Source organism: Bos grunniens, chromosome 18, assembly GCF_055505025.1.
Source record: "Bos grunniens cultivar Pamir isolate PY7600 chromosome 18, Bosgru_T2T1.0, whole genome shotgun sequence".
In the NCBI taxonomy this organism is placed as follows: Eukaryota; Metazoa; Chordata; class Mammalia; order Artiodactyla; family Bovidae; genus Bos; species Bos grunniens.
The window spans coordinates 5,475,561-5,495,127 of record NC_141182.1 but is presented as its reverse complement, the minus strand read 5'-3'; the positions used below and the strand labels follow the sequence as shown (position 1 = coordinate 5,495,127).

Genomic DNA, 19,567 nt, shown 5'->3' with positions numbered 1-19,567 from the left:
TGACCAATTATTTTCTAACCTGCGTTAAAAATAGATGCCATTTCCATGGCCACTGTGGCCATCATTAGAGCTGCTCACAACTGTCCTGGTCCTTCCAGTCTCTGGGGGGCACACAGTAGGACTGCCCTGTCCTCCTGAGGTCATGCACGGCTGTAGACTTTGGCCAGTGGACTGTGGCTGGAAGCGGTACTTCTGGGCGGAAACTTTGGAAGCCACTGATCTGCCACACCCACTCCCTGATGCACTGCAAAAATAACAGAGGGATGTGAAACATGGTGCCCAGGTCAGCCTGGAGCCTCGAGCCGTCTCCGATGAGCAGAGCTCCCCCTCCAACCCCCTGTGGTCAATTACCGAGAGGGAAAAGTAAACTCAGTGTGCAACATCACTGAGATGTGGCGATGCTTGTTACTGCAGCATGACCTGGTGCAGACTGACTGGTAAAAGCCATTTTAAACAGTTCCATCTTTGTGCTCCACACCTCCCTGTCATGAAGTTTGTTTTCATTTTTACCTCCAAACACGAGTTGTGAAAGGTGGGTCAGGAAGGCCCCCTAGGTTACAAAGTGAAAGTCACTCAGTCGTGTCTGACTCTTTGCGACCCCATGGACTATACAGTCCGTGGAATTCTCCAGGCCAGAATACTGGAGTGGGTAGCCTTTCCCTTCTCCAGGGGATCTTCCCAACCCAGGGATCGAACCCAGGTCTCCTGCATTGCAGGCAGATTCTTAATACCAACTGAGCCATAAAGGAAGCCCAAGAATACTGGAGTGGGTAGCCTATCCCTTCTGCGGTGGATCTTCCCAACCCAGGGATCGAACCAGGGTCTCTTGCATTGCAGGCAGATCCTTTACCAACTGAGCTAAGCTACCAGAGGTTGCAAGGTCTACCGTAAGTCCTGCCTCCCCTCTCCTTCTCTCTCTCTGCACCACACACCGACTTCAGATTCACAGAACAAGACAATGGCTCTCACTCTTTTTGCCACCGCATCTTGAGAGGGTCTATAGGTGGACTCATCCACATTTCCATTACAAAATGCAGGTCCAGGCAGAGTCAGCCTATTAGGCCTCCTGGGCTTTCTAGGATTCATGAGTCAAGGAAGGGGTCATTCCTCCAGTCCCCTGGAAAACCACGGGTCCAAGCACCCTGTGAACGCCTTAGCAACTATTTCCTCTGGGATTTCATCTTTCCCTTTCCCTGCCAACCTCTGCCTTCAGAGAAGCAATCAACTGGCTCTTTCTCCATCCAGTGAGCCTTCCTTCTGCAGCAGCGTCTGATGGCCAAAGCAGCAGAGATGAAAGCGTCCCAGCCACATACTGCCAAGCCCAACTGTGCTCTGTGGAATAAGAAAGATCAAATTCCCGCTGAGTGCTTGCCGGGAAGGGCAGTGCAGAGCCCTGCCCTCCAGCCAGGATGCACACCTGCTGGCTACTCGCACACACCTTTCCCAAACAGACCCCCCAGAAAGAGAGCATGATCAAATACACACAGACACCATGATTACACGCTAGGGACCGAACATGCATGATCTCATAGGCCCACAGCGAACCAGAGCTCAGAGGGCTGAACGGCCGTAAACTGCAAAGCGTGGATCAGTACCGGGTTTGCTGAGGCCAGCTCCGCGGCCCTCGCACTCAGCCAGACTGCTGCCTCCCGTGCATTTCTCTGTCGCCTTCTCCCTGCCAGGAAGGTCCTCTCCAGTCACTGTCGCGCTGCAAAGCCTCGCTGCTCCTTCCCCACCAGCCACTCCATGTTATCCAGACTCGCCCTGAGCTCTTCCTTCTAGAACTTCCTTCCTCCCCACAGGGTCAGGGTCTCACCCTGTCTGTACGGCTCTAAGAAAACAACATGGATTGGGGGTCCTCACTAAGAGACGGATGTTCCTCATGGTCCTGGAGGACTGAAAACCGAGATGGAGATGGCGTCAGGTCCTGCCCTGGTGGGGGCTCTCCTCCTGGCTGGCGGATGAACGCCTGCCCACTGCAGGCTCCCGCAGCCTAGCCTCAGTGCTGCAGAGCAAGAAGCCACCCTCTTCCTCTTCCTTACAGGGACACCGATCCCGCCGGAGCACTCTCCCCACCGCACCTCTCCCCAGCCCCTTCCAAAGGCCCCACCTCCACACACAACTACACTGGGGCATCAGGGCTTCAGTCGTGACCCGGGTGGCAGGGCAGGGAGGGCACCGACACTGAGCCCACAGCAGCCAGCGCCAGGAGGAGGGTGCTGATTCCAGGCTCACTGTCGAGCTGCCTATTTCCTTCCAACTTCCCAGGGCGCCACTGCCTGTGCTTCACAAGGGGAGACGTGAAGACGATAAGAGAGGCCACGAGGGCGTCTCAGACGCCAGGAGACCTGTGTGACCACCTGTCTGCACGGCTCCACCTTGCACTCCACGCATGTCTCTCTGCTCAAGTCACCTCACTAACAGAGCCTTCATCCAAAACCCAGACAGAAGCTGTGATCAGCACACGCATCTGATGAAGGCATGAGTGAGCAAGTGAATGAATAAATGAAAAAAAGCCCTTCAAAGCCATGTCCATGTTCAGGGACCCCTTGCTGTATGTGTGTGTCCCACGCAATGGCTCTGAAAAGAGCCAACTGGTTCCATCACTGCCTTCCTGAGAAGTAACGCCCGCCCCAGACTCAGGGAAGACTGAGAGCACTGGGTGGAGCTCATGTTAACCCACTCTCCTCCACTGAGCCAGGTCAGCACCAGAACCAGAACCCCAAATAAATTCCTTCCAGTCCTCGAGCTTCCTAGTCCTACTAAGTAACCGAAGTGTCTTTAATCAAACTTTAGAGGCTCAAATTGCCCACAATTCTGGAAGCTGCCTCCAGTTACTATGGATTTATCAGTGAAGAGAACAAAATAAAGAAAATTTGCTCCATAGTTAAAGCCAAGGCCACTTTATCCCAGATGTACTTAAATCACGTAGGTCTTAACAGAATCTTTAACTATAAATATAGTAAATTTGGTAGCGGGATAGATTAACAACAAAAGGAAATTAACACTGCCTTAGAGAAGGGAGATAACATATTAAACCACTGATAAGCTACTTTCGAGAATTATAACTGGGGAGACCTAACATTTTTAAATGGATATTAGAGATGATGAAATACTATCTGGCCATCCTCTGAAATGCAACTGAATTTACACTGATTAGGAAGAGGGGGAAAATCTCTTATACAGTTATTAGGAAAAGGGGAGCAATCTCTTATAATAATTTTATAAGGGCGGACATTAAAAACTTTAAACAGGCCCCCAAATGACTCCACAGGAAACAGGTTTTGGTGACCTAAAGGCAAGAAGCTACAGGGTTTCGTCCCATCGTGAACGTACGTCTGCAGGCTTCTACGTGTGGGTAAGGGCACACTCTCGCCTTCCAAAGAGACGGGCAGAAACCACTGAAGTTTTCGGGGCTTTGTCATTAGCCCTGTTTGCATTCTCCAACGCAGGCTGACGGCCTCCCGACGCAGTGCATTAAAAATCCTCGGCAGGATCGACTGCCCGAAGCCCATGCTTTCCCGCTAAAGACAGCACAGCTCAATTAACAGCTTTTCAATATACAATTTAATTTTTCTTTCATCTTGATCCACGGCCTGGCTCAAAATGAGGAATGCTGGAATAGATGTACTTTGAATATAGAAGCGAGTCTTTATAAATAAACCTATCACACTTGTAATGATTTCTGTCATAACATGACAAAACAGATGAAGCTCAGCGTCGGGCACTTCTGCTCGCACGTCATTTTTCCACCATCACCAGAACCGACAATCCTTTTTTTTTTTTTTTTTTTGGCTTTTCTCTAATACTTTTTTTCCAGTTCTCTCTGAAGGGCATTCTGCTGTTTTGAGAAAAGCTTATTGTTTTTTTTTTTTTTCCCCCTTCCATGGGTAACAATTCTCCAGGAAGAAGAAAATTACTATTCTGTTACTTACATGTAAGGTAAGGAGTGTAAGTTATAAATTAATCATGAAGGTCCTACCCTTGGAAAGACATACATATTTCATCATAAATATGATCCATAACACTTACTCCACATACAGTATTTATATTTACACATGATTATTCAACGTTTTTTTGAATCCCAGTGTTGGAGAAGACTCTTGAGAGTCCCTTGGACTGCAAGGAGATCCAACCAGTCCATTCTGAAGGAGGTCAGCCCTGGGATTTCTTTGGAAGGAATGATGCTGAAGCTGAAACTCCAGTACTTTGGCCACCTCGTGTGAAGAGTTGACTCATTGGAAAAGACTCTGATGCTGGGAGGGATTGGGGGCAAGAGGAGAAGGGGACTACAGAGGATGAGATGGCTGGATAGCATCACTGACTTGATGGACGTGAGTCTCAGTGAACTCCGGGAGTTGGTGATGGACAGGGAGGCCTGGCGTGCTGCGATTCATGGGGTCACAAAGAGTCGGACACAACTAAGAGACTGAACTTAACTGAACTTGACTTAAGCCTGTACTTTCATAAGCATATCCAACATTCTCCTTTCACCCGTAAGGCACAAAACAGAACGCACAAAAGGCCCTCCTGACTGACCCTGCACAGACTCTCTCGCTGGATGGAAGGTATTATGTTTACAAAGAATACTGTGGATCAAGTGCATTTCTCAAAGGCGTACAGGCCCAGTATTCAAATAGCTCCAGGTGCTTGTTGCTGGTCAAAAAGGCAGATGTTTGGATCAGAGACACAGTCTTCTGTTTAAATATATTCATAAAAACAGACTTGACAACATTTCATGCCTTGGACAGAAGCAGACTGCCACTGACGTGGGTTTCTCAGAGTCTTCTTTCAGCTGGGTGAGGAAAGAAGGGGGCCTTCCCTCCGCACGTGAATAAACATCAGGGAAGACCTGGCTACAAAGTCCAGGCCCCTTCTCACCAGATCGGTCCAGCTGGTCTTTGTCAGGCTGCAGACGCAGTTTTGTTGCCAAGCTGAGCTCTTGGGTAACATCACGGGTATGCCACAAACATTAAAATTTACTAGTTTTTATCTCAGAGCATTTGGTTTTCACGTTATAATACATAACCTATTTTAAAAATTCAAAAATACATTTCAGATTTTTTCAGCTCATTCACTGCTTATGTAGCCTGAAATAGAAATTATACACAAATGTGCATATATACACATACACACAGATACACACACACGTGTGCACACACACACACACACAAGAACAACCATCCAAAACAGAAAGCGACAAACTATCCATCTTTTAAAGACCCTCCCTTCCATGCTTACTCTTTCTCTGATGTTGTGCTGCTTACATGATGCAGTTGGAACTACACAAAAGCTGTAAGAGACTTTCTAATTGTCAGAGATAGAGCACTTAGAATTTATAGTAATTAACTAGTCATTACTTCAAATAAGAACATTAATTGGTATGTTCAGAAAATCTGCAGCATTGCAAAATTTAAAATAAACATTACAAAGATATCATTTACAATTAATCTATATTTACCACTGAAGTGAGCTTCAAACTATATTTCTTTCTGTTATGCTTTTATTGGCTACAGCACACAGTAAATGGGGTGTGTTATGCACAGCTTCCTAAACACCTAAATTTATAAAACCCAATTACGTAAATTAATTAGGAGTGAACACACACATTTATGCCTTTGTTTGCAACTGTAACATATTAAACATGACAAAATTAATAAGTAGACCCTAAAAGAAAAAATACTGCCTCGTATTCATTTTCCATAACAGATTTTTATGAGATTTAATTTGACTTATCTAGTCCTACGGGTCATGATTCTTAATAAATATGCAGTTTCTCACCATTTCATATATATGTAAGGATATGTTTTTATGGTTCCTAAAGGACCAAGAATATGTAAATTCAAGACCATTTTCAAGCCAGATTCAGAGGCAGAAGAGCAAAGAATTACTCAAACGTTATTCTTGTTTACCTTCTACGTTGTTTTCAAAGACAGCTTTTTGGTAATTAGAGTAGTATATACACAAAATTAAGAGATCTGCCATCATCTAGCATTATTTCCAATATAATTTTATTTTTAAACTGCTGAAAGCCTAAACACATGTGGTTACAACAACGTTCCCCAAACCGGAAGCTGATCTGACGAACAGACCAAAAATTACTGTCGATGAGTTTCAGTTACAACCAAGGTCTAGAGAGCTTCTTTGAGATTCAGCTCACGAAAACTGGACAAACTAGGCTGTGTTCCAACAGCTAAAGCTCACGATGGACCAAACTCAGGTCTACCTGGAACGTAAGAGACCTCACCAGCTAAAGCTCACGATGGACCAAGCTCGGGTCCACTGGGAACCTAGGAGACCTGAGCAGCTACGAACAAGATGGACCAAACTCGGGTCCACCAGGAACATAAGAGACCTCACCAGCTAAAGCTCACGATGGACCAAACTCCGGTCCACCGGGAACGTAAGAGACCTCACCAGCTAAAGCTCACGATGGACCAAACTCGGGTCCACCAGGAACATAAGAGACCTCACCAGCTAAAGCTCACGATGGACCAAACTCCGGTCCACCGGGAACGTAAGAGACCTCACCAGCTAAAGCTCATGATGGACCAAACTCGGGTCCACCGGGAACGTAAGAGACCTCACCAGCTAAAGCTCACGATGGACCAAACTCCGGTCCACCAGGAACATAAGAGACCTCACCAGCTAAAGCTCATGATGGACCAAACTCGGGTCCACCGGGAACGTTAGAGACCTCACCAGCTAAAGCTCACGATGGACCAAACTCAGGTCCACCCGGAACGTAAGAGACCTCACCAGCTAAAGCTCACGATGGACCAAACTCGGGTCTACCAGGAACGTAAGAGACCTCACCAGCTAAAGCTCACGATGGACCAAACTCGGGTCCACCAGGAACATAAGAGACCTCACCAGCTAAAGCTCATGATGGACCAAACTCGGGTCCACTGGGAACCTAGGAGACCTCACCAGCTAAGTCCCTGGAGAAAGCAGGGAACAGAAGGATGAGGCACAGTCTAAGACCACCCCTCACCCCTGCCAAGGGCACCCAGTCATGGCAGACAGCGCCAGCATCAGGTACCAGCTTCCCTCCTAAGCCAGTGCTCTGAGCCCACTCTGGAAAGGAAGATGGGGTGTCACTGTGCCCAGAATGCACCCGGTCTGACCTGTCAACCAAAAGTCACCCAGGTTTGGGTAACTGCTAGTTACCCAAGTTCAAAGAAATTGCTAGAGACCAGGAGAGCTAGTAAAAATTCAGGAAATGAAGAGTGAAGAGCTTAGAGAGGAAAAGCAGAAAGAACAACAAAGAAAATACAAAGAATAAGTGGAACAGAATGCCCAGTGAGGGATGGAGGGAGCACAGATGCGTTTAAGAGCAGCTCTGAAATAATTCTACATACACAGCCTGGCCCGTGGGGCTGGACCAGGACTCTTCCAAAAAGAAGCAAACTGTGTTAGAGAACTATCCAGGCTGACTTCTCTCTTGCACATTTTTCAACCTGCTGTTAACCACAAAAGATGACTGCGGCCTCAGCAAACATCTCCCATTTAACCTGAATTAGCGACACTCTGGACTCAAGCAGAGACTTAGAGTAACCAAGCTCAGACCACGAGCGTGTTCTCATCATGCTTTCTCAAGCTTTCTACCTTCATGTGTGCTTAACAGTGTTTCTTACGCCCTCGGCCTTTCCACACTCCTTGTATAATGACACTGAATTAGTTTTCCTTCACTACAGCTAACTGTCGTAATGTTTTGATTGCTAGTTGAAATTCCTTCCCTACTTCAGCAGTTGCAGAAGAGAGGGAAAACGCTGTCAAATCGGTGGGTACACTCTCATACCTTACGATAAAACCATTCTACGTGTATGCTGCCCAGCAGCCAAGTCCCCTCCATGCTGGAAATGATCACACTGTTTTCAGCCCAATTTCCCTTCTAATGGCTTCGATGAGAGTGAGGACGCGCTGTCTCTATTTGGAAGGCTGGAGTCAGTGTTTGTCTTTTCAGCGTAAGCTTCTCTTCTGTTCGCACTTCGCTAAGCACTCAGACCCACTCACAAATAAAAATGGGGTGAATTTTTAATGGCCTGAACTGGGGAGGGATGCCTGCTTTTCGCCCCCGGCATACCCCATCACAAGTGCACAGAAGCAAAACGTCCCATCCACAGAAGGAGAATGCCCACACCACCAGAGAATGCGGGGCCCAGACCAGCCAGCTTGGGGGCTCTTTACACAGACCAACAGGCTCACCTTGGGCCAAGGCCACCCCACTCTAAGATTAACCCAGTCCTTACAGAAAACAGTGTCCCTCAGGTTGCAAGCACCAAAGTCACATCTCCCAGTACATGGATGAACAGTGAAGACGCACCACAGGCAGCCATCCGAGAAGCCAGCGCCCCGGAACACGAGCTCGGCAGTAAGAACGACGACAGGACAAACCAGGGGCCGTCTGCATTTCAGGGTAACTCTGAGAAGCACGTGGGAAAACTCCTCATGCCCTCAGAGCAGCCGTACAAAGCAGTGAGGAGACCCTGCTTCACACAGGGGCGGCAAGGCTCACGGAGATCAAACGCTTGCACCAAACCTTTGCTTTCCACCCCCACCCTTTGCTTTCTCTTTCTCTTTGTCTCTGCTATAACCTGTGCAGAAAGTCCCGGAAAGGAACATCAGCCATGTGAAAGGAATGAATTCATGAGAGGTAAAGAATCAGCTTGCCAATGCAGGAGACCTAAGAGACTCAGGTTTGATCCCTGAGGCGGGATCTCCAGGGGCAGATCTCCAGGGGCAACCCACTCCAGTACTCTTGCCTGGGAAATCCCATGGACAGAGGAGCCTGGCAGGCTACAGTTCACTGGGTCGCAAAGAGCTGGACACGACTGAGTGACTGAACTGAACTGAACTAAAGCGAACTCAGCACACACGCACGTGAAGCAGAGAAGGAAGAAAGCAGAGAACGAGAGAGGACCTTTTACAGACCTGCTGTGTAGAGAGGGCGCACAGCCAGAGGCCAAGGCAACAATCAACGATCAGGCTGCTCTCTAGCCAGTTCTAACAGTGACTCAACGCTTCGCCTGAGAGATCTCCTGGCAGAAAACACTGAAGCAGCCTAGCTGTTCGTGAACAGAGGAACGGGTGAAAAAGAGGCAGTACATGTATACAATGGAATATCACTCGGCCATCAAAGGTGAAATAATGCCCACGCAGCACCACGGATGGACCTACGGCTTATCACACTAAGTGAAGTGAATCAGAGAAAGATAAAATTTACATGGTACCACTTATACGTGGAATCTAAAGAAAATGATATAAATGAACCTGAAACAGACCCACAGATGTAGAAAGCGAATCTACACTTACCAAAAGGGGAAAGTGGGGGAAAGGATAAATTAGGAGTTTGGGATTAAAAGATAAACCTCACTAGCACATAAAACAGTTTACCAACAAAAACGTACTGTATAACAGGGAACATTACTCAATATTTTGTATGGAGTTGGCCAAAGCATTTATTCAGGTTTTTCAACCCCCACCCCCACCAAAAAAAACCCCAATGAATGCTTTGGCCAACCCAGTAATAACCTATAAAGGAAAATAATCTGAAAAAGAACAAATGTATGTATATATATGCACAAACACATAAAACTGAATACACATAGATACGCACATAAACACACACACCTGAATTACTTTACACAATATTGTAAACCAACGATTCTTCAATGACAAAAAGAAGGAAATCTCATGGTGATACTCAGTAACTTTAAAGGGGAGATTCTAAGAAATGCATTATTTACTCCTTCCTTGCTGTCCAATGAGGCTCAGAAAGCAAATTAGGTTACACGTTGGCCACCGGGTCATTGGTGACCTCTCTGGGAGCCGTTACCTTTTTAAGTCCATAAATAATTCTTTTTCCTACTAGGAAATGCTCCTTTCACATCTATTAGTGTTTCCCACATGCCCCTAATCATTTTATCCAACAGGCCACTTGGTTTGTCAAGGACTCATTTACAATGAAATCTACATACGTAAGTGCCATCAGCTGCTTGAGAAGAGAGACCTTTACTTCTGAAAATCAGCCTGAGCAAGACACTTCCGCAGGTACCTTGGAGGGACGAGGGGTGGATGGCAGGTACATGCAAATCAGACACCGGATTCAAAGATCACTCATCAGGCTCAAAACTCCAGGTGAGTGGCAGTAAGAAGACTTGGAACCTGCACCCCTCATGCTCTCATCATGCAGACCATGATGATAGCTTTCCGGTGGCTCAGACGGTAAAGAATCCACCTGCAATGTGGGCGACCTGGGTTCGATCCCTGGGTCGGGAAGATCCCTGAAAGAGGGCACGGCAACCCACTCCGGTATTCTTGCCTGCAGTCGCCATGGACAGAAGAGCCTGGTGGGCTACAGTCCATGGGGTCACAAGGAGTGGGACATGACTGGGGGACTAAGCGTAAGCGCGTGATGAGGAAGACAGACGTGAACACTAGCCTCACTGTCCGAGGGTCACGACAAAGGACCCTTGGAGGAGGAGACAGAATGGAGGTACCTTAAGTGGTCCTCCGGTTAGAAACATTTCTATGGCCATGAGGACGTTAATATTGTTTTTCATGTTTTAGAATCAATTCATAGGTAATGCACTCGGGGCTTTAATTACAGGCATAGAGTGGGATATAAATGTTATTAACTATGACAAAGTAGAAGAGTAAGAGACAAAAGTTAGAAAGTAAAGGGAAAGAGGGGCAGGGGTGCCCAGAGCCTCATTTAACAATGTACAGCACTAAAGACGCTGTCCAGAGCAGAAAACAGACACTCATCTGAGAGTGCCTCAGAGTACATATTGTGTGTGTATACACATATTTGTGTATATACATAGAATACAAAATGTTCAAAGTCATTCCCACAACGACTATGAATCTGTTGTAAAGAGAAAAGAAAAGTAAAGAAGAGGAAATTACCAGTATGGGGAGGGTCTATGACCTTGCCTACGACCCCTGGAGGGGTCTATACTGCATCGGTTTGCTGTGTTTTGTTAAAACAGCCAGGCTCTGTTTTCAGATTCTGCTTCTCAAGTGCGGCCTCGGGTAAGTCGCTCTCCTCTCACTGCCGTTTGGCAAATGGGGCACTGACATCTGCTTCGTGGTGTTACTGGATGACCCACCCAGGTAACGCCTGCAGACTTCTGCACGCGATAATCCAGAGCTCCCCGCTCCCTCCTCCTTGGATGCACGCTGGGAGGATCCACAGCGCTCCACCACAGAGCTTCCTAAAAGCAGGAGTCCATTCTTTCACAAGAAGACTTGTAAAGCTCAGATTCCCATAACTTCAAAGCATGTGAAAAGCATTTGTTAAATCCAAAACATATTTTGATGTAAGAATCAAAGAAAAAAAAAAAACCACTGAATATAAATCCTAGTCAGTAATTGGCTGAAGTTTTTTAAAAAGAACTGTATTTTAAAAAAGTACACCTGATGTGAAGAGTGGGCTAGTTTAATCACCGCTTATGGCGCCTTCCACATGGCATGTTTCTACAGAAGCTAGAACCTCAGTTCCCTTTCTGCAGGAACTGGTGACAGGTCACAGGTCAGAGGTCACATGCCACATAAGGTGCTTGACACAGGCTGGCCCTCGACTCGCCCTCTCTCTTTTCTGCTGTGCGAGATCACCTTTTCCTTCTGCTCAAAAGTATGTAACACGTGAGTCGTTTTCTCTCCAGCACGGGCAGGACTTCCCGGGGATGATGAGGAGATGGGATTTTTGCAACTGAAAATGCTCAAGCCAGGCAGCGGTCCGCAGGGGTGATCAAACTTGCCTCGTGGGCTCTTATCGTGACTTTTGTCCAAAATGATCAGAGAGTACATTAAATCATTAGCAGAAACTTTGCTGCCTGCTGATTTTACAATGCGGGCAATGAAATTCATTGCGGAAGCAAAACAGGGCCAATAATATAATTACGGCGCTCTGCCGAGGCAGTCAGAGCTAATGCTATTATTTGACACTGCAGGGCTGTGTTTTCTCCCTTGAGCCTGCGTGCAGACAAGGTTCGCCCTAATTGGTTCCAATGCACAGCCTCCCCACCACCATCTTTCCTCTGGACCAGCGATGCTAATTTCCACATGACTGTAAATAGTATTTGCAAACAATACAAACATGGTAATAAGAGGCTAGGTGGGTAATTAATGTGGTTACAAAGTAGCTTATTTGCATTTTTATTTAAAAACAGCCTTCTTTAAAAAGCTGCTCAGATTTTCGCTTTGCAGAAGGAGCCTTGGTTAAAGAGTACAGCGGTAATTACTCTCTTTAGGGGTTCTTTTTATACGTCCTTCAGGGAATTAGAATGAAAAGATAAGCAGAATTATAAAGGAAATCATGTAAAATATGAAATGTACTATAAACACTTAGTAGTGTATTTACCATAAGCTGGGCCTACCTTTTTCATTAATGGAATATTTTAACCAACTTACAATACATTCAAATTAATTGTATATATGGCTAAGAGGTACAATCATTTAGTCAAACTCTTTTTTTTTTTTGAAAGGTTTAAGTATTAGCAGGTTTCTCTGGGCCCTCACAGTAACTCCCACGGGGCCACCTCCTCCTGAGAAGTGCCCTCAATATGACAAAGGGCCAAGTGCTGTGACCCGAGACGCACGGTGACGGCGGTGCCCTCCCTGAGGAGCGGAGACCAGAAGGCGAGAGTGGCCACTCCATCCACCACGCCTGGGCTCAAAACGCAGGAGCTCACTCTCTCTCATTCCGTTTCCAACTGTGACATGTGGAAACTTCGCCGGGTCAGGATCATCAGCATTCGAGAAACCTGAATGCACTGGGAGACCACCTAATCATCACCAGTGGGGGCTGAGCCAGGAGCTGTCACAGAGATGAAAAGGTGCATCTCCACCCCTGGAGGAGCTCAAGGTCTTTTTGCAGAACTGTCACGGGGAGGCGCCTGTCGGGTTGAATGACGGAGCAGGTTCCGTTCAGCCCAGAGGCTCACAGAAAAGTTTCACGCCGGGCACAGTGTTTTAGGGGGAGAAAGAGGCTGAGGACCTCAGCAGTGGATGGGTGGAGGCTCTGCAGGCAGGACTGCCAGCACTTCCCAAGGTCCTGGGGCATCACATAGCTCGACAGTCCTGGGGAACCTGACAGGGTTCCCAGAGGGCCCACAGCAGGCGGGAGGCAGGGAAAAAGCTGCAGGTGCAAATGTCAGCCAGGGAACAACTCATTCACTTATCACATCAATGAACACTTATTAAGGACTTACTTGCTCTGTGCAAAATTATGTTCTACGTCAGAACTCACACTCTTCTGGGGGATAGGCAGTCAAGAAGCAATAAATACAATACATGAGAATATTGAAGAAAATGTTAGTGTCCTGTAAATGCTAAAAATAAAACAGAGGAAGAGGAGTTTGGAAGGATCCGGAGTGAGGGTGGTTCAACCAGGCAGGAGTGAGTAACATTCCAAGACACACAATGACGGCTGCTGCGCGGCCCCGGCTAATCAGTCAACCCTTCCAACGTTTTTAAGAGAAGCCAGAAATTTGGATTCTTGAGTGAATCTCATTTTTCTTAACTTAAAAAGCAAACACGTCACTCACTGTGCGCACGTGTGTGCTCAGTCGCTCAGTCATGTCTGAGTCTTTTTGTGACCCCATGGACCGACCCCTGGTGACCCCACGAGGTTCCTTTATCCAGGGATTTTTCAGGCAAGAGTACTGTCATTTCCTCCCGCAGGTGATCTTCCTAAGCCAGGGATCGAACCCACGCCCACTGCACCTCCTGCACTGCAGGTGGCTTCTTTATCACTGAACCATCAGGGACGCACCTCAGCCACCAAGTGGCTACAAGAAGCCTTGTCTGCAGAAGAATGCAACAAAGTTCCTAACTTGAAAGGCTCGTTCTATTTGTTTTTTAAAAACTACATCTTAAAAAGACCTATCTTTACTCTTATTAAACCAGACCTCCAAAATTTATCCCCTCCAATGTTATTTTTGGCCAAGACTGCTCGTCCTCATTTAAGCATCTCTATTCATGCAAATTCCATATGAGGCTGACATTCTGTCACTTCCCCCCTTGCCATCCTGTAAACATTCAGAGCATATTTTTCATTGGTTGCATAATGGTGCTGCCACTACATAAGATGAGATCTAAATCAGACCAGCTACTTGGTATTGTTTTGAAAAGATTCACCTGGTAAAATTTATTTATACTTTGGATAGAATTCAGAGGCTGTAATGATGTTTTAAATATGATTTCAAAACACTGGAGAAAAGCAGAAAAGCAGTGAAGTGGAAGGGAAGGATAATAAGTTTATGACATTCACGTAAATATATCCAGAAAACTGGGTCATTTACACCACAACTGCAATCTTTTCTGTTAAAATATGCAAACGGCAGGATGCAACACGGCTTGTGACTTTAAAGAAATGGGCTCTGTCAATGTCAGCGTGAGGGAACTCAGTAACACTTAATGGAAGTCTGGATTTCAAACTAATTACTGATTGACGAAGACATTTGAAGGGAGAACAGACCAGATGAGAGGAGGCTGGGATGGGCCACAAATCTGGATGCCTCCGGGCTGGCCTCGGAGCGGTCCCCGCAAAGACCCCTGGTTTGATCTCAGAAGTACGAGTGGCCACTGTGTCCCAACTGTCAGAAGCACCTTGCTTTTTTCACTCGCGCATTTGCGGTTTTAACTACTTAAAGAAGCCCCGGATAAAGGTTAAGCGAGCTTGTGAACTGGGATTTTACTGAAAGACTAGACTAAGAATGGGCTTCTTGGGCGGTGCCAGTGGTAAAGAACCCACCTGCCAACACAGGAGATGTAAGAGGCCCAGGTTCGAGCCCCAGGTTTGGAAGATCCCCTGGAGGAGGAAATGGCAACCCACTCCAGTATTTCTGCCTAGAGAACCCCATGGACAGAGAAGCCTGGCAGGCTACAGCTCACAGGGTCGCACAGGGTTGGACACGACTGAAGCAACTTGGCACACACGCATGTATCCTAAGAAATCATCTTCGGTGGAGCACGGCCCTTGTTCAGATGCTGTCCCCCCCTGTCTCTGTCATGCTGTCCTGCAGGTGGGACACACTTTCCTGCCCCACCGACCTTGGTCTTGGCCCTGAGACTTGACACAACTATCAGAACGTGGAGCAAACACGAGCCTCTGCCTCTGACAACTTCTCCTGCAGCCTGGGCCCTGGAATGCCAAGTCGTAAGAACCAGCCCAGGGAAGCCCAGCTAGGACAGCAAGACCAAGGCCAATCTCCAGCCCTGGTGGGGCCTGAACAGAGAAATACACACTGCTTCTGCAAGCCCCTGAGGGTTCGGCACTGCTTGCTACTGCAGCCAAAACTTACTCATACATGACCCTTCCTCGTTAAGAACTTTTCTTCCTCCACGTTCAAGTCTTAGCTGTTTCCCACCTACATTATGTATTTCATAACCAGCTGTAACAGCACGATTTATAATAAAGAAATTCTCAGCCAAGGGATAAAAGCTTTGACAGTTACTATTACAAAATGGACAGGGAAGAGAATGCATCAACCACCAGCCAGTGCAGTTCCGTCGCTCAGTCGCGTCTGACTCTGCGACCCCGTGGACTGCATCCACGGTGAGAGCTTCCAAGTAACAAACGGCCACAGTCAGAAACAAGAGCAACGACAGGAAACCGGCCACAACACCAAGGGCTTACTGTGTGGCACACACTGTTCTGAGCTGTCATAAACACTCACGCGTTTCCCAACAAAAATTCAGGACGTGGGCCTATTTTTTATCTTCCTTCTATGTACAAAGAAATGGAAACAAAGAGGTTCACTAACTTGCCCAAAAACCACGTTGTTCTCCATATAGTTCTGAGTTATTCCTTACCAACTTCTAGTGTTCTCTGTGTCACAGTTTCAATACAACCAAGGCAGATTAATTAAAAATATTCCAAGCAGAAGCATTCCATCATTCTTGAGGTAAGTCACGCCTGTGATCAAATATCCCGTAAATTCTGAGAATGGCTCTAATAAAGATTTCAATTCATCTTCCCACAGGCTGCACCTTCCAGCCGGCTTGGACCACTCCAAAATGCATTCTCAAATCCCAAACTCAGAGAAGGATCCCTTCCAAGGATGAAGAACCTGCCTTGTTGTAAATCCCCACCCGAAACCTTCTCTATGTGGATAATCTATGTTAATTCCACCAAAATATAGCTATAAAATAGCAATCATGTACAGGGGAGAAAAGACAGAGAGACCGAAAGTAATAAAGTGCATTTAACATATTCATGTGGATGCCATGTATAATATGTACAAAAACGGTATCCAAGGTTTTTTTTTTAATGAAACCTGTTAAAATGTTGGGGCCATGTGATAAATGTTTGGAGCATTTTGTTGAAAGCTCAAACAAATGTATTAGAAACTCATGATTATGCTACTTTTGACAGGCAGAAGTATGTTTTTCTTCCTTCCCTACCTGTGAGCAAAGATCACCCATGGCAGTGAGCGCAACCCAGTGGCAGCAGTGCGAGCAGTGAGGCGGTCCCAGGACGCACCCAGAATGACCTCCTGCCCACCCCCGCCCGCCTCCTCTGTCCCAGCCCCTCCTCGCCAGGATCCAATCTAATTGCAACGTTAGCCAAGCACAGAATAGTAACAGAAGATGTGCCTTACTGCGTCAGATGTAGGTTCCACTTTCTCCAGCGGCCCCAAGGAAAAACATTTATTTGATTCCAAAGGCATGTCCTTCCCCCACCCTCACCCCACCAAGACCCACGAAGGATGTTAACCACGCACAGATCTTGCAATGTCCGTATGTAAGCCAATGGATTTTCAGCCTGGACCATGTCATGACAGCCCATAGTTTAATGCCCATTCTATGAAGTATAAGATTTACTGGTTTTTATTTTTTTTTCCCTCTTCTTATTTTGAGCTCCTCAAAACTTCCAAATAAAACTCCTACCGTTCTGGGATTTTTCAAATATGACCCTTTTACTCCAATCTGTAGCCTTATAACTTTATTTTTCCCAACTGAGGCAAGAGAACTATTCTTCTATGTTTGGATGAAAGCACTTCTCAATGCTTTGATCATTTTAGTTGTATTGATTTAATATTCATGGACAACTTCTGAATTCCATAGAAAATAGCTACTTAGAAAACCATAGAAAGTACCTTTTAATCAACTGAATAAAAAACTAAACACTCCCAAGTTCTCCTAACCCTGGTGAGGAATTACAATGAACGAAGAGATGTTATATTAATTAAATTCTTGGAATGCATCCATAATGCTTAATGGAAATGGAGGCCTTAGGAGGTCTTAAAATGCCTGGGAAACACCCACCACATCATTTAAATCCCTGAACCCGAACCACATCTTCCAAAGAATCTGTTTAAACCTGATCATTTGCATCATACAAAAATACGGACTTAGATTTTAAAAAATGGAATAATAAGGGAAACAGAAACTCAACTGGTTTCCATGCCTTGTTTTATGTTTTCTGATTTGGTTCTCCAAAGCATGTCAAAACTATGTAGTTTCTTTCAACCTTCAAGAAGAAAGCTAACTGTGATGGGGGAATTCAAGTTCATTCATTCATTCATCCATTCACTCATTCATTCAACAAACAGGAGAAACCGACTGAAATGAAGTTATTCACTGAGTACCCAAAAGTGCAAGGTCCTGTGCTTGGAGGCTTTGTCTATTTTTACTGCAATTACACAATGGACAGTCAGCTGTGGGCCTCACGCTACAACAAATACAATATATTCAAATAGCAACAAAACAAATCACACCATAATCATCACGATCAGTCTCTTCAATTTACACACACTGAAACTGAGGTGCAAAGAAATTACATTTCTTTTCCATTATCACACGGGACTCTCACAGTCACTGATTTTATTTTAAAAACTGCTGCTGCTGCGGCTGCCGCTGCTAAGTCGATTCGGTCGTGTCCCACTCTGTGTGACACCATGGACTGCAGCCCACCAGGCTTCTCCGTCCATGGGATTCTCCAGGCAAGAACACCGGAGTGGGTTGCCATTTCCTTCTCCAATGCATGAAAGTGCAAAGTGAAAGTGAAGTCGCTCAGTCGTGTCTGACTCTTAGCGACCCCATGGACTGCAGCCCACCAGGTTCCTCCATCCATGGGATTTTCCGGGCAACAGTACTGGAGTGGGGTGCCATTTTAAAAACTTTTGTTTAAGATTTCCAAAGTCATAACAGATCTTGAAGTTGAAAATAAGCATTGCAGATACGGTTCCATCCTGGAGGGGTTAAGGGAACATATTCCTGGATTAATAAAATGTAGAACATGCCACACTGATATGTAACCAGTATAAGCTGGTAACATAAACCTCTTGTTCTTTCAGGAAAAGGTAAACAGAGGAACAGAGCATTTGTGTCTGGACGGTATGTTTAGTAAGGATGTAGGAAGGCAGAACCAGCCACAGAGGGGCTTGATCACGCAGGGTTCTGCTCCCTGGGCTGTTTAGCCTGAAGAAAGTGCAGACAAGTGCCTCTCTGTGCCCTCCCGAGGTGTTGAAAATTAGGATAAAGTGTACTTGACTTTAACAACAAGAAACGGACACAAATCTTAGGATGCAAGTATCAAGAAAGCCTACTTAAGTAGCCAGAGACGCACATACCCAGTTAACCCTCCTACTTAAAAAAAGCTTTCCAATACAGCAAATAATACCTATTTCCAAAAGCACCAAATGCAACTTATAAGGCACTTTCTTTAAAAAAGAAAAGAGAAGAGAAAACCTGCAACTCTGGGAGTTAGATTCCGTGTAAATCGTCCAGAACACCTGGCCCACACGGGTCACACAAGCTGCCTGTTTAAGGGGACGGCACTCCCGTCGCCTTTAAGACTGGGTCAGGAAGCAACTGCCTTGTCAAGAGATGTGCACTACTCTCACTGTGCTCAAGGTGAGGGGTAACTCCATGCAGAGCTGGGGATAACTCGGCTACGCTCCAGGAGCAGGATGGAGAGACAAAGCAATGGACTTCGGGGCCAAGAGCATCTTTTGCTAGTAAGTTGCCTAGAAGTTTTTCACCCTAAGTAACTGACCTAATTAAGAAATAACTCAGCAAACCATTGTATATAGAATGGATTAACAAGGTCCTACTGAATAGCACAAGGAACTATATTCCCTATATACAGGAAACTGTAATAAACCATAATGGAAAATAACATCAAAAAGTATATATATACACACACACATACACAAACATCTTTATATAACCAAACCACTCTGCTGTACATCAGAAACTAACACAACACTATAAATCAACTATACATCAATTAAAAATGTAAAAAGTAACTCAAAGAATAAAAACTAACATAAAGAGTGTTGGTTGGGAGATGCAAGAACAGTTCAGTTTTTTGATTATGGTGGTGGTTACACAAACCTAAGTAGATGATAAACTTTCACAGAATTATATACACACACACAAATAAGTACATGTAAAAACCAATTAAATATGAATAAAATCTTTATAATATTCTACCAATATCAGTTTCCTACATTTGACCATTTTAGTACTGTTATCGGAGAAGGCAATGGCACCCCACTCCAGTGTTCTTGCCTTGAGAATCCCATGGACAGAGGAGCCTGGTAGGCTATAG

At 45.8% G+C, this 19,567-nt stretch overlaps 1 protein-coding gene across 27 annotated transcripts in view; it reads right to left on the bottom strand.

Moving 5' to 3' along the window:
• WWOX (WW domain containing oxidoreductase) overlaps nucleotides 1–19,567 on the bottom strand; it is a 907,382-nt gene that overhangs the window by 816,438 nt on the left and 71,377 nt on the right. For 2 of the 27 annotated variants that reach the window (XM_086350028.1, XM_086350029.1), the window contains exon 6: nucleotides 20–244. The exons of 23 other annotated variants lie outside the window; for them this stretch is intronic. In XM_086350028.1, the coding sequence (XP_086206154.1) occupies nucleotides 65–244 (180 nt within the window). In that variant the 3' untranslated portion in view covers nucleotides 20–64. Of the gene's footprint in view, nucleotides 1–19; nucleotides 245–1,206; nucleotides 1,333–12,372; nucleotides 18,204–19,567 lie in introns of those variants that run through there. 2 more of the 27 variants (XM_086350032.1, XM_086350030.1) reach the window with 2 other exon arrangements.